We start from the raw sequence: 13,151 nt of genomic DNA on the forward strand, positions 1-13,151 counted from the left end.
TGCTAACAATAAGGCTTTTCCTACAAAGAAAAATAAAAATGGCAAAAAAAAAAAAATTATAATACGGAATTCGTACTGATATATGCCCCACATAAGGATTATCATGGTACAAAAAGACAAGCCAATGTCAATGGAATCAATGATTTTCCTTTATTTTCAATTAAATACGTCTTATTTGTGTAGATTCAAATGAGAGTTAATTAATAAAGAGTATAATGTGTAAAACTGATTTACCTAATCATTTGATGAGGCCTTGATTCTCTTGGAATTGATTTGAGGATCACGTGACACAACTTTGTCTTGGTATGCATTGGGTTGACCACTAAATTCACCAAATCTTTTTTTATTTTTATCTGCAGTATCCCACGTATTTCCCAACTCCAACCTAAACTTTTTGGTCTCCCAATTGATGACACCTTCTCCCTCTATAACCGCACGGCAAGAAGCCTCGATGACATTGATGTGAACACAGGACCACTCTGCCCCAAATACGCGTATCAAATCAATCTCCCAGTAACACATGAAGACGTGATCTGGACAAATGGTACCCAACGTTAAGCTTGCTAATGGTGCCTGATAAACATAAGGACGGTCATCACGGTTCATGTTGGTTTTGAATTTGGATTCAAATCCGAGGAAAGCATTCTGCCCAGTTCTATTTAACAAAACAATGCAATAAACAAATTTGAAGCGGGGATGATTAATATCATGAAACCAATTAGGAGGAAGGTGGAAATGGAGTGAGTTCCCATAATCAATTTGATGGCTGAACCACTCTGGGATTTCATCTCCTGGATACACCGTGTCAAGACATGCTATATCCTATACAACATGGACGAAAACCTAATCAAGACAATGAAAAATCATCCACTTCAAATATTATTAGAGCTTATATGTATATCTATATATATAAATAAAAGTACGAACGAACCTGAATATAAGGAATTTTACGGCGTAAACGATTAGCAATTATGTTGGTCCGTGTGTGCTAATCCAGTTTTAGACAATTTTTAAAATGATAAGATCCAATTATTTATCCATCTAATTCATGATATTTGGGATCCCTCCAACTTGATATTGTCTCAAGAGATGCGCAGTCTCTTGCATACAAATACGTTAAATGTCAGGACCCGTCCAGAATTCCTCCCTGGAACCCTAGACAAGCCCTGATCCCAGGGAAATACCACCGAACCTTCCAACGGAAAATCCGGCAGCACCTCCCCTAAATGTAGGACTTACCACAAATTTCCTGCACTGAAAACACACTTCTATATTCATCCCCTTATTCCTCCCACGATACTACAAATTGATTCCACAAATTTACAGTACTTCAAAGGATAACAGCCACTCAGTGCATAAATAACAACTACATGTCCAATACAGTATACAGAGCATTATACAAATAAATGTGGAATTTATACAATGGCAGATAAGAAGTAATAAAAGATGAAGAGGAAAAAGGGAAGAAATACTTCTTGGACTTTCGGCAACTAACTGAAACGTCGGGCTCGCCCCGGACGATCAACGTCTCCCAACCTGGACCTAGGGGAATGGAATTTAAAAACGTGAGATGCTAATCATCTCAGTGAGTGACCCTAACTACTGAACACCTTTAATATTAATAATATAACAAATAAAGGAATTTAATTAATACCAACAATTAAATAAATAAATAATAATAAACAATTGAAGTAATATTTTCTCTCAAAATCCTCACTATTCACTCCGTTGGAAATGTTCCCCTTTTAAAACATTTTCACAAAACCCGATATTCGTACTTCCCGAAAACTAAGGGATCAAATAATTTAATAAACAACAAATAAATAAATAAATACCCCAAATATAAATAAAATGTAATAAATTATAATAAATAATTTTTGTACTCTTTGGGGTTTGAAATTTCTATCCGAAAAATTTGTACTTGACGCACCACACCATATACCAGTGATGCCCTCCAATACCCAGGGTCCCGAGCACCGACTGGCGGGGAGATTAAAGAGAGAAACTTGCAAACGGCACTTCGGCATCCCGACAGTACCGCTGCTGAAACCGTCATCCCGGCCAAGGAGGGGGGCGGCTGTGGCCAATATCAAACTTGCCTGCCCACAGTCCAATGGCAACTCACGGGAGACATAATACTTGCGCGCTAAACCACATACACATACACCAGAACACCAATACTGTATGAGTGCGTCTAAAATAATTATTAAATCAATTATAACCGTACCGTTCTTTCCAAAATTACCGTGGGAAATATAACAATTTTCACATTTACCATCCCACATATTTCCATTTAACAAACTCGGTACGAAAACATCGATAACCAATAAAAATAATTTTTCTTGCAACACGCGGTTCAACAAATAATATACCACGGGCATAATTATGAAAATTAAACCACCAATTTAAACAAATAATTTCTAAAATATTCAAACCAATTATGTCCAAAATAATATAAAATCCAGACACAATTAATTACTGAAAATACTTGCTCATGTGTAATAAATACCATTTAATCATAATAAAATAATAATCGGGAATTTCTTAATGACCCAAAATTTCCGTTTAGTACCAATGGATAAATATATATATAAAATAATATTTTTTCCCGATTATATTTAAAATACACCACATGAGCATAAATTCCAAATATCAAATTAACACAACATAAATATAATTAATTGCCCAAAATAGTTTTCAAGGTGGGTCACTCACCTGGAGCACGCAATTAACCTAAGATCCACCATGAGATTAATTCCATGACTCACCCGTGCTCCGAATCGAAGCTTGTGGAGTGAGGATCGCATTACCGGTCTCCATCGACCCCAATTCCGCCGGTGGTGGCCAGAATTTGGCCGGAAAGCTTCGGCCGAATTTAAACTTGAGGGATCTCTCAAACGGTGGGGATTTTGGGTAATCTAACCCCGGAAATGGACTCAGAGGTGTCGAAAATGGTGGAATAAAGGTATGGGTCGAGCTGGGTTGGCCGGAAACGGAGAGAATCGCCGGAAAAACTTAACCCGCCGCCGCCGACTTCACCGGCCCGATCTGGGCGCGTCCTGCGGCGACTGGCCAGGAAAACTGGAGGTTGGGGTCACGGGGGACTGGGCTTCACCGGTGGCTGGCGCGTGTGGCCGTTCGGCCACTGTAATCCGGCCAAAACGGTCTGTCAAATAGAGAGGGGGAGAGAGTCAAAGGAGAGAGAGAGAGAGAGAGAATTCCTTGCTGGTTTTTTGACGGGCTTGAGGAAGAAGAAGAGAAGGAAAGGAAAAGAAAAGAGGAGAAAGGTGTTTTCCCACGTGGGGAAAAGAAAAAAAAAAGAAAAAAGAAAAGAAAAAGAAAGGAAAAAGAAAATAAATTAAAAATAATTAAATAATATTAAAAATAATATTATTACATAAAATAACAATAAAATAATTTGGTAATAAGCATGGTTGACATGTGACATCTCAACATGGTGACACATGGTCACATTCATTAAGTCACACGTGGCACATCGTTACACGTTTAAAAATAATATTAAAATAATACAGTATTTGAAAAATTCTACAGGTCCATAACTTTCAAACCACATGTCCAAATCGGACGTGCCACTAGTCTACGGAATCATATCGATGAGCACTTCACAACCATGTATGAGTCAAAGCTCAACTTTGCATGAATAAAAAGTCAACTCGGGCACCCCTTTGACAGTTTGGACCTTAACTTGTTTTGCTCATAACTTTCAAACCATAGCTCCGTTTTCAATGTGCTACTACTCTACGAACTCATGCCAACGTGTACTTCGTAACGGTACCTCAGTCAACCTAGAATTCCAACTGAAACAAAAAGTCAACTTTTATCCCCTTGGTCAACAGTCAACGATCAAAGTCAACGGTTAAAGTTGAAAAACTTCCGTTGTACTTTGGGACGGGGTGTTACATTAAACTTGCTGAAGCTCTGGTATTAATTTCAATCTCGTGCAACCAGTTATACTTAGAGGTCCAAGATGTGAAGTTAAACTATCCGAGATTTCTGGAAGCTTTTCTAGGTTTAAGCAATCATTAAGAAACAGCCTATTTAGACGACTCATCTTCCAAATGCTTTCTTGTAGAGTTTTAATTGCTGTCCCAAACAAATTTAACTCAACTGTTATACCCATCGAAATGTTTTGTACAGCTTCCGGATTTCTGAATCAACCAAATCTAAATATTCAATGTTCAAAAGTCGCCTAAATGATGAAGGCAATGCTTCTATTGTTGTCTCTGACAGTCTTAATATAATTATATTTAATGGAAGATTTTCTATGCCATTTTTTAGATTCTTACAACCACTCAAATCTAAAACTCCAAGATTTAAAAGACACCAAAATGATGAGGGCAATTCTTCTATTGCTGTCCCAGATAGTTTTAAATCCTTTACATTTAACGGAAGATTTTCGATGCCATCTTTCAGATTCTTACAGCCACTCATACTTAAAAATTTAAGATCCAGAAGACACCCAAATGATAAGGGCAATACTTCTATTGCTGTTCCATCCAATGTTAAATTCCTTATCTTCAATGGAAGATTTTCTATGCCATCTTTCAGATCCTTACAGCCTCCCAAATCTAAATATATAAGATCCAAAAGACACACAAATGATGAGGGCAATACTTCAATTGCGGTCCCTGACAATTTTAAATCCCTTATATGCAATGGAAGATTTTCAGTGCCATCTTTCAGATACTTACAGCCTGTCAAATCTAAATATCTAAGATCCAAAAGACACACAAATGATGAGGGCAATACTTCTATTGCTGACGCAGACAATGTTAAATCCCTTATATACAATGGAAGATTTTCTATGCCATCTTTCAGTTCTCACACTTACCCAAATCTAGAAGCTGAAGCTTGTCCAGATTCTTAAAATATGAAGGAACTTGAATTAAACTTGTACAACCTTGAAGATCTATACTTTGAAGATTCATAGCCCCACTCATATTTGGTATTTGAATAAGACCTTCACTGTAACTAAGATTGATTTTCTTCAACTTCCCAATGGGCTGTCACAGACCCAAAAAAAAAAAAAAAAGTTTAATAATTAAATTGCAACTACATAATCTAATACAATATATATACCCTGTAATTTTGACATCATATTCTGAATAATAATGTGGGGATTCATGTTCCACTAGACCTGATGAGATGTATTATTCGGAGTTATACGTTACACCATGTGCATTCACATTTTATTGAAATCAGAACATTGTGACTTAGTCATATATGTATATACATATATATATATATATATATATAAATTAATTAAGCTAGGGATAGTATACCTGGTCTTCATTCCAATATAGCTCCACAAGTTGGCTCTTAGGCATAACAAGTTCAACAAGATTCTCTGGACTAAAATTTGATGGCAAAAAATTTAAAGGGTATAAATCCCATCGCAAATACCTTAACTCATTAGAAAGATATTCAATACCTTCCGAAGGAAGATATATTTTTTTGCACAATTCTTTCTCCCCATAGAAAAATACATGATTGGAGTAAATTCTTAGTAATCGTAGATTGATCATTTTTTAGAACACCACTGAAGATTTCACATTTACATCTTTTTCAAGTTTGGACTGATTCAATGACATGCCTTCTGTAACACTCCGTCCCGAATTACACCGAAAATTTCTCAAATTTGACCAAGGTTGACAGGGTTTGACCGTCGTTGACCGAAAAGAGGTACCATTAAAAAGTACATGTTGTCACGGGTTCATATACTAGTAGCATGTTGAAAAGGAGCTACGGTTTGAAAGTTGTGAGCAAAACAAGTTGAGGTCCAAACTGTCTAAGGGGTGTCGGAGTTGACTTTTTGTTCATGTAAAGTTGAGCTTTGACTCATGCATGGTTGTGAAGCCCTCATCGACACGAGTCCGTAGAGTAGCGGCACGTCCGATTTAGACATGTGGTTTGAAAGTTATGGACCTGTAGAGTTTTTCAAATACAGTATTATTTTGATATTATTTTTAAATATATGAACAGTGTGCCACGTGTGATTTAATAAAAGGTGCCATGTGTCACAATGGTGAGATGCCACATGTCAACTATGGTTAAATACCATATTATTTTATTATTATTTTATACAATAATATTATTTTATTATTATTTAATTATTTTATTTTATTTCCTTTTTATTTCTTTTTTCCTTTTTCCTTTTTCTTTTTCCTTTTTTTTTTCCTTCCTCCACATGGGAAAAAAGGGACCCAGCCCCACAATCCTTCTTTTTCTTCCTCCCGACGGGTCCCTCTCTCTGGGTCTGCGTCTTTTCTTCCGGCCATTGGACGGCCACACGCGCCAGGTCATGGGACGGCCCATGGCCAGGCGAGCTCAGCCGTCGATTCTCTGGCTGGTTGGCTGACGGACGCGCTGGGATAGGCACCCAACATCGACGGCTGGCGTCCTCCCTGTTGACCAGTTTTCAGGCAACTACCGGCGGCGTGACTGGTCCTTTCCCATGAATTTGGGCCCCCTGAATCCGTTTCCAAGCTTGGATTGGCTCAAATCTGGCTCATTTGTGAGATATGACAAGAGACCTGTTTCGGTAGCAACCTCACGGCAGGATTCCGGTGACCTCCGATGGCAGTTGGACCAATTGAAGGTATCATCTTGATGCTCTCATCATAAGATTCAAGTTGGTAGCTAGAATGTGAATTATAATTGAGTAGTGAGTAAGTTGCCATTGATGGGACTAGGTTATGTTTATGTTGAAATTGGATAGAGATTGGACAAGTCCTTAGCCAATTGCCATTACATTTGGGTTCTTAATGATTGTTAGAGGCTAAAGGAATGGTTAATTTGAATTAATTGTCAAGATATTGAAAAATCCCAAATTTGCAGTTTAGGCCATACGGGTTCATATGATTTTCTATCAAATTAGAGTGGACAATGTTGATAATATTAAGTAGAAGGTGTAAAAGGATTGTTATAGATTTTGTGAGTTTACTTGTTATGTTGATTGGAATTATTATACAAAAATTATAGTTAGCATGTGTATAGATTGATATATATATATATATATATACACATGTACGGTAAACTTAGGATGCATATATGTATGTATATATATATAAATATATTTATATGTATTGTTATCAGCATATATATATATATATATATGTATATATATATATATATGGAGATGTGTGATGTTATATGAAAATACATAATTATATATATGTGGATATATATGTGTGTGTGTGAATATATATATATCTATGTACTTGTGTGCATCAAGACATTTATATATATATGTATTTTATATCATTCAAAATTTTGAAGTATATCATATATGTTTTAAATTTTAAGAGATATTGTTATTTGATTTTAATGTGTTATTTTAATGTGAATTAAATATATTCGTTATATAGAATTTATTAGATCATATGTGTTTAATATTTAAGAAACTGCTATTTAAATTTGTGATGCTAAGTTATGTTGATTTAGTATATATATTGCCTCATAGTTATATTTTGGGTTGTTCAATTAAATATATTTTGTGTTAATTAAATATTTGAAGAATGAATTTTATGTGTTGGATATTTATCTAAGTTATTATTTATATTGAAAATGCCAAATTGTGTTGAATTGAATTATTGTGGAAGAGACTAATTTTATGAAATTATGATTTAAATTTTATTATGTTTATTTGCTAAATGGAAATTTGGTTTATCAAGGAATTCTTGATTTTTATTATTGTGATTTAATTGTATGCATTATGTATGAGCAAGGTGTTTTCATTTAATTAAGTGTATTTGGATTTTAATAGTATTGTAGGGCATGATTTGGCTTTAAATATTTCAAGGAAAATATTGGTTAAGTTTTGTGGTTTCAAATTATATAATTATGCCCTTGGAATATTATTTAATTGATTTTATGATTTGGGGAAAAATTATTTGTATATTATTATTGGTGGATTTATGCTGGTGTTATTTAAGAAAAATGTGAGATGGTGAAATTGAAAAATGGTATAATTCCTACGGTGAATTTTGGAAAAATTGCATATTTTAATAATAAATATGGTTATTTATTTTAGATGCACCCATACACGTACCGGTGTTCTGTACTATATATGTGATTATAATAAGCGCGCAAGTTGTAATGTCTCCCATGAGTTGCCATTGGACCGAGGGCAGGCAAGTTTGATATTGGCCATAAGCCGCCCCCCTTCATGGCCGGGATGACGGTTTAAGCAGCGGCACTGTCGGGACGCCGAAGCAACCGTATGCAAGTTTCTCTCTTTAATCTTCTGTCAGTCGGTGCTCGGGATGCTGGGTACCTTCGGCCACCACTGGTATATAGTATGGTGCATCAAGTTTTTTTTTTTTATTTTTTTTTTATGTTCGTACATATATTTGTATGTTATCTTGTTTGATGTTATACTGCATATACCGCACCATACAGAGATGGCGAACCAATGTGGTCCATGTAGAGCTAGCTCCATAATCATGTTGCCTACGAGTCCAGGGGATCGGACGGCCAATATAGGCAACCATCCTGGTTTGTATTGGTAGCAAAGTGCCGACGACAGCTGGAATCATGGATCATGTAGCATGTCAGAAGGTATTGTACGTATCTCCATTACGAGCGTGCATATTTCATTTTATGCTATGGATTTTAAGATATGATTTTATGTATTTATGTTATGTTATCTAATTGTGATTTAATTTCTTACCAATATTCTTAATCGATGTTATTATATTATTATTACTACCATATGATAGCTTCAGATAAGTATAACAGCCTACGGGCAAGAAAGATAGTCATTGGGCAAGTATAATAGTCCTCGGGCAAATGGTAGCCTTTGGGTAGGTGAGATAGCCCTTGGGCAGATGTGGTTATGTGATAGCCCTCGAGCAAGTTACATTAATGCATGTATGGGAATACCATAGCCCTAAGGCAAGTTACATTAATACCATTATCATTAAAACATTGTTATCATTTTTATTTTGTTGTTAATGTGATGTTGTTTTATCTTTCTTTCTATGTTACGCATTGGCATATTTGTAACACGATATTTAAAGTGTAATTGACATGTGCAGCACTAAGTGGGTAGTGTGGGTGGACCAGAATCTGTGATGGTATATTTTAATTGGTTACTTACTAAATTAATTCCATTATATGCCTTTTTATATAATTTGTTATCGAAGTGCTGCCAGTTGTGGAACTTAAATTGTAGTAATGTGGGAGGAATAAGGTGGTGTATATAGAAGTGTATTTTCAATGCAGGAAAATTTTGGTAAGTCCAACCCTTAGGGGAGGTTCTGTCGGATTCTCCATTGGAGGATCCGGTAGGGTTTCCCTGGGATCAGGACTTGTCTAGGATTCCGGTGAGGAATTTTGGACGGGTCCTGACATCTTTAATTTCAGAGCTTCCCTGAAATTTAAACCAAATGTCATAGATAAGGATACAATTTATAAAGGAAATCTACTACCTAGTATATTTATATGTATAGTCATGCTCAAATAAAATCCTTAATATGAGGATCAAAATGAGGTCTTCTTTAATTCTTGAATCGTATCAAGTATTAAGATTTAAAATTACATTTACTAATCGCCGACCTCGGTAGGGTTACCTTTTTCTAAATAAGATTTTAGTATGTCACTAAACCTATATTTGATCACTTTTTGAATTTTAAATTCTAGCCTTTCATATGATCCAACGATCATTAAGGATGAATTTTAGTTTAGTAAAGTAACGTGAACTTTATTTAAGACTGATGTTTACATATATATATATATATATACACACAAAATAATAAATGTACTTACTGTATCTTTTTTCCAATAAATGACACACATCTTTAGCTTTCCATAGCCTGCTACAATTTTCAGGTTTTTTGTTCTCATCACAAACAATTGCCTGACCCATCTGTCGTATTAAAGAATGCATGGACAATCTGCCGTAATCTTCAATCATTAAGCACTTATCAATGAGATCACTTATTTTTTTGGTTGTACCACTTTGATGTATTATGCTTTCTACAAATTTTCTATCAACTCCATTGTCATGAAAGCATGCAATGTCAAGAAACACATCTTGGATGGGAGTGTAGCCTTTTTTTGTCCTTTTTGCCTAATTGATCAAAACTTATTCTCAACACTTTTTCAATTTTTGGGTTTGGCTCTACTTGCAGGTCATCCAACGCACCTCTCCATTCTTCAATGCTTTTGGAGTGAAGTGAAGAACCTAAGCCTTCAAAACCTAATGGATTGCCATATGCATAATCGGCCACATTTTTTGATAAAGCTTCATATCCTTTAAGACCACAATTATTTTCAAAAGCATGTAAGCGGAAGAGCTTAAGAGCTTCAACATCATTTAACCTCTCAACCTCGTAAACTCTATTTGTCCTTGATTTAACCAATTGTGCATCCCTAGTTGTGACAATAATTCTGCTTCCAGCACCAAACTTGTACCCTTTAGGTAACAATTCATTTAATTGGGATATTGCATCGTCCAAATCATCTAAAACTATAAGAACCTTTGTGCGGTAGAGTCTTTCTTGAGGATGAGTTGATTCCAAGCTTGGAATAGTTTTTTCATGATAGAAAAGCTGGGAAAGAAGTACATTTCTCAATTCCATTATGCCATGCTTTCATATTCTTCTCTAACATTGCAAAGAAGGTAACAACTTTCAAAATGATGAGATAACTTTTGAAATACAGCAAGAGCAAGGATGGTCTTTCCAATACCGCCCATGCCATAAAGACCTATGGTGCGAACATCCATTGAGTCAATGCATAATAATCATTCAATTTCTTTGATATGATTTTCAATTCCAATCAAGCCCCGCTTGGAATGATCATAAGTTGATGGGTATCTAGACAACTTCGACAAAATATCTTCAACAATTTCATCTATAAACTTCTATTCAGGCCTAGATAGTTAAGAAATCATCACACGCGAATTGTTAGAAACAGAGGAATATTATGTTTGTAGTTTAAAAGAAATAAATATAAATATAAATGGTTTTAATTTTAATACTTTTTATTAGTTAGATATCTAGATGATTTAAATTTCTATTCAATATTTTATAGTTGCACTTACCGATCTATTAAAAATGAAATAGTGCTATCAATTGTGATTTCACTTTTTATTAAAGAAAAAAAAAATGAAATGAGAAAATGTCATCAAACATGGTTAGTTAAAATTGATGGATTTCCAATATTTTCCCATGGTTTAATAAACAATAAACTCCGCTCCTTAGTCTCTTAAAGCTAGCAGATATGTGATGATTTATAATATACATATGATAAAATCAATAATAAGATACAGAGAGCTACCTTGTATTCTTTGAATCATAACCGCTAAGAGTAGCCATTTCACTAAGAGCAACCCTCCAATGCTGCACCTTGTCCATGTTGTCCTTAAAATGTTGTTCATGTTTACCAAATGATACTGCATAACTTTGCTCCTGTTTCCGTACAATGGATGGTTCTATGCCATAAAAAATGGGTATGATATCATTTCCACCTCTCTTGCATTAGAGTATGTGAACCACTTCATCTAAACACCATGTGGAAGATGCAAAATCTTTGGAGAAAACTATTATGCAAATCTTAGATTCCTTAATTGCATCCATAATTTCTGATATCTTATGCCCACTTTCAAGGTTTTCATCATCTTTGTATGTGTTGATATGCTTTTGACACAGAGCATTATAAAGATGTCAAGTAAAACCATCGCTGGTGTCCTCGCCCCTAAAATTGAGAAACACCTCATACTTTTCTTGAGAAGAAGATGATGAAGCAGCCATGTCTATAACCTGCAGCAAATCTTAATCCACAAGCAAAAGCAATTATAAATTAGCAACAGATTGAATGGAAGCTTGGTAACTACATGTACCTTTGTTCCTCACACCCTTGCCCTCCAACGACGTTGCTGCAGCTAGGTTCTCCGATGCCGTTTTGCTCTCTTCTACTGTGTCTTCAACAGTCGCCTACCCACAACAGTTCTAAAACCATCTTCACTGCTTACCCAAAATGCTGTGTGTTTCTCTCACTCTGTTTTAGAGGAAAGCAGGGGAAAAGGGAGTCGGAAACCGTGTTAATTTTATCAGTTAACATTAATAATAATAATAAAAAAAAGAATTTTTTTAATAGAAAAAATAAATAATAAAAAAAGAACAAACTTTAACCATTTAACTAACATAGACTAATATTTGAAGTGAACAAATCACAAAAAAGTCAAAAACCAACAAGTTACCAAACTACACATAAATTATAAGTTAAAACTCATCCTTCTCTAATGCTGTTAATTTATATTTAAGAGCTAGCTAGGGGATCAAAATTAAAATTGAAATTGCTTGTAAGTCAATGCGACTTATACTTTATGAGAAAGCACAATTGCAGATGCAGAGCTCAGACATTCGCAATTTTTAACCTCAAATTATCCTTGGAACAAGGTTTTTTGCATTATTTTTGGATTGATGGAATATGAGGTAAAAGAAAGGAAAAGATTCAATTTCTTTGTCTGCATTGTTAAAATTAGTGAAAATGAAATGATAAAAAAAGAAAGAAAAGGAAACGAGAAGATTAGAATATGTGTATTTTAATGAGTCTAGCTTTCCATTCAAATTTGATAGAAAAGAAAAAAAAAATTAATGAAGCTTTTTTATATCCCAAAATTAACCTTATTTATTAAAAAAAATAGATTGAGATATTTTGTACATGGAATATTTTTGGAAAAAACATAACTTGCATTAATTATTTTTTCCTTTTATTTTCATTAAACAACAATAATTATAAATATATATATTTTTTTTGTTTCATTTCCTTTACATTTACTAATCATCCAAACTATAATTGTTAATAAATATTTCTCTTCCTTTCCTTTCCTTTATTTTCCTCATTAAGCTTATCCTCTCTTTTTCTATCCTCCTTTTAATCCAAATATAGTGTTGATATAAGTTTCTTGATCCTGTACACATTTATTTATTTATTTAGGAAATAAGGATTGCATTAAGCCAAAAGAAACTTCAAATGGAGGAATACAAATCACAGACTCATCCCATAGCCTCTATATTGGTGGATATTTTAAAAAAAAAAAAAAAAAGTCATTTAGGAGAGTTTTCACGTTCGTGACGTCCACCACCGAGTCAGCAAGTCTATTTGTCAATAAGGCATTCTAA

At 34.5% G+C, this 13,151-nt stretch overlaps 1 protein-coding gene across 1 annotated transcript; it reads right to left on the bottom strand.

The window, feature by feature from the left end:
- Positions 1–234: 234 nt before the first annotated feature.
- On the bottom strand, positions 235–10,604 carry LOC107434979 (disease resistance-like protein DSC1). Its single transcript, XM_060817848.1, has 6 exons — positions 10,169–10,604; positions 5,304–5,368; positions 4,853–5,024; positions 4,138–4,715; positions 932–988; positions 235–822 (listed from the first exon to the last, which is right to left on the bottom strand). The coding sequence occupies exons 1-6, from the start codon at positions 10,602–10,604 to the stop codon at positions 235–237; spliced, it is 1,896 nt and encodes a 631-aa protein (XP_060673831.1).
- Positions 10,605–13,151: the final 2,547 nt, after the last annotated feature.

Source organism: Ziziphus jujuba, chromosome 6, assembly GCF_031755915.1.
Source record: "Ziziphus jujuba cultivar Dongzao chromosome 6, ASM3175591v1".
Lineage (NCBI taxonomy): Eukaryota > Viridiplantae > Streptophyta > Magnoliopsida > Rosales > Rhamnaceae > Ziziphus > Ziziphus jujuba.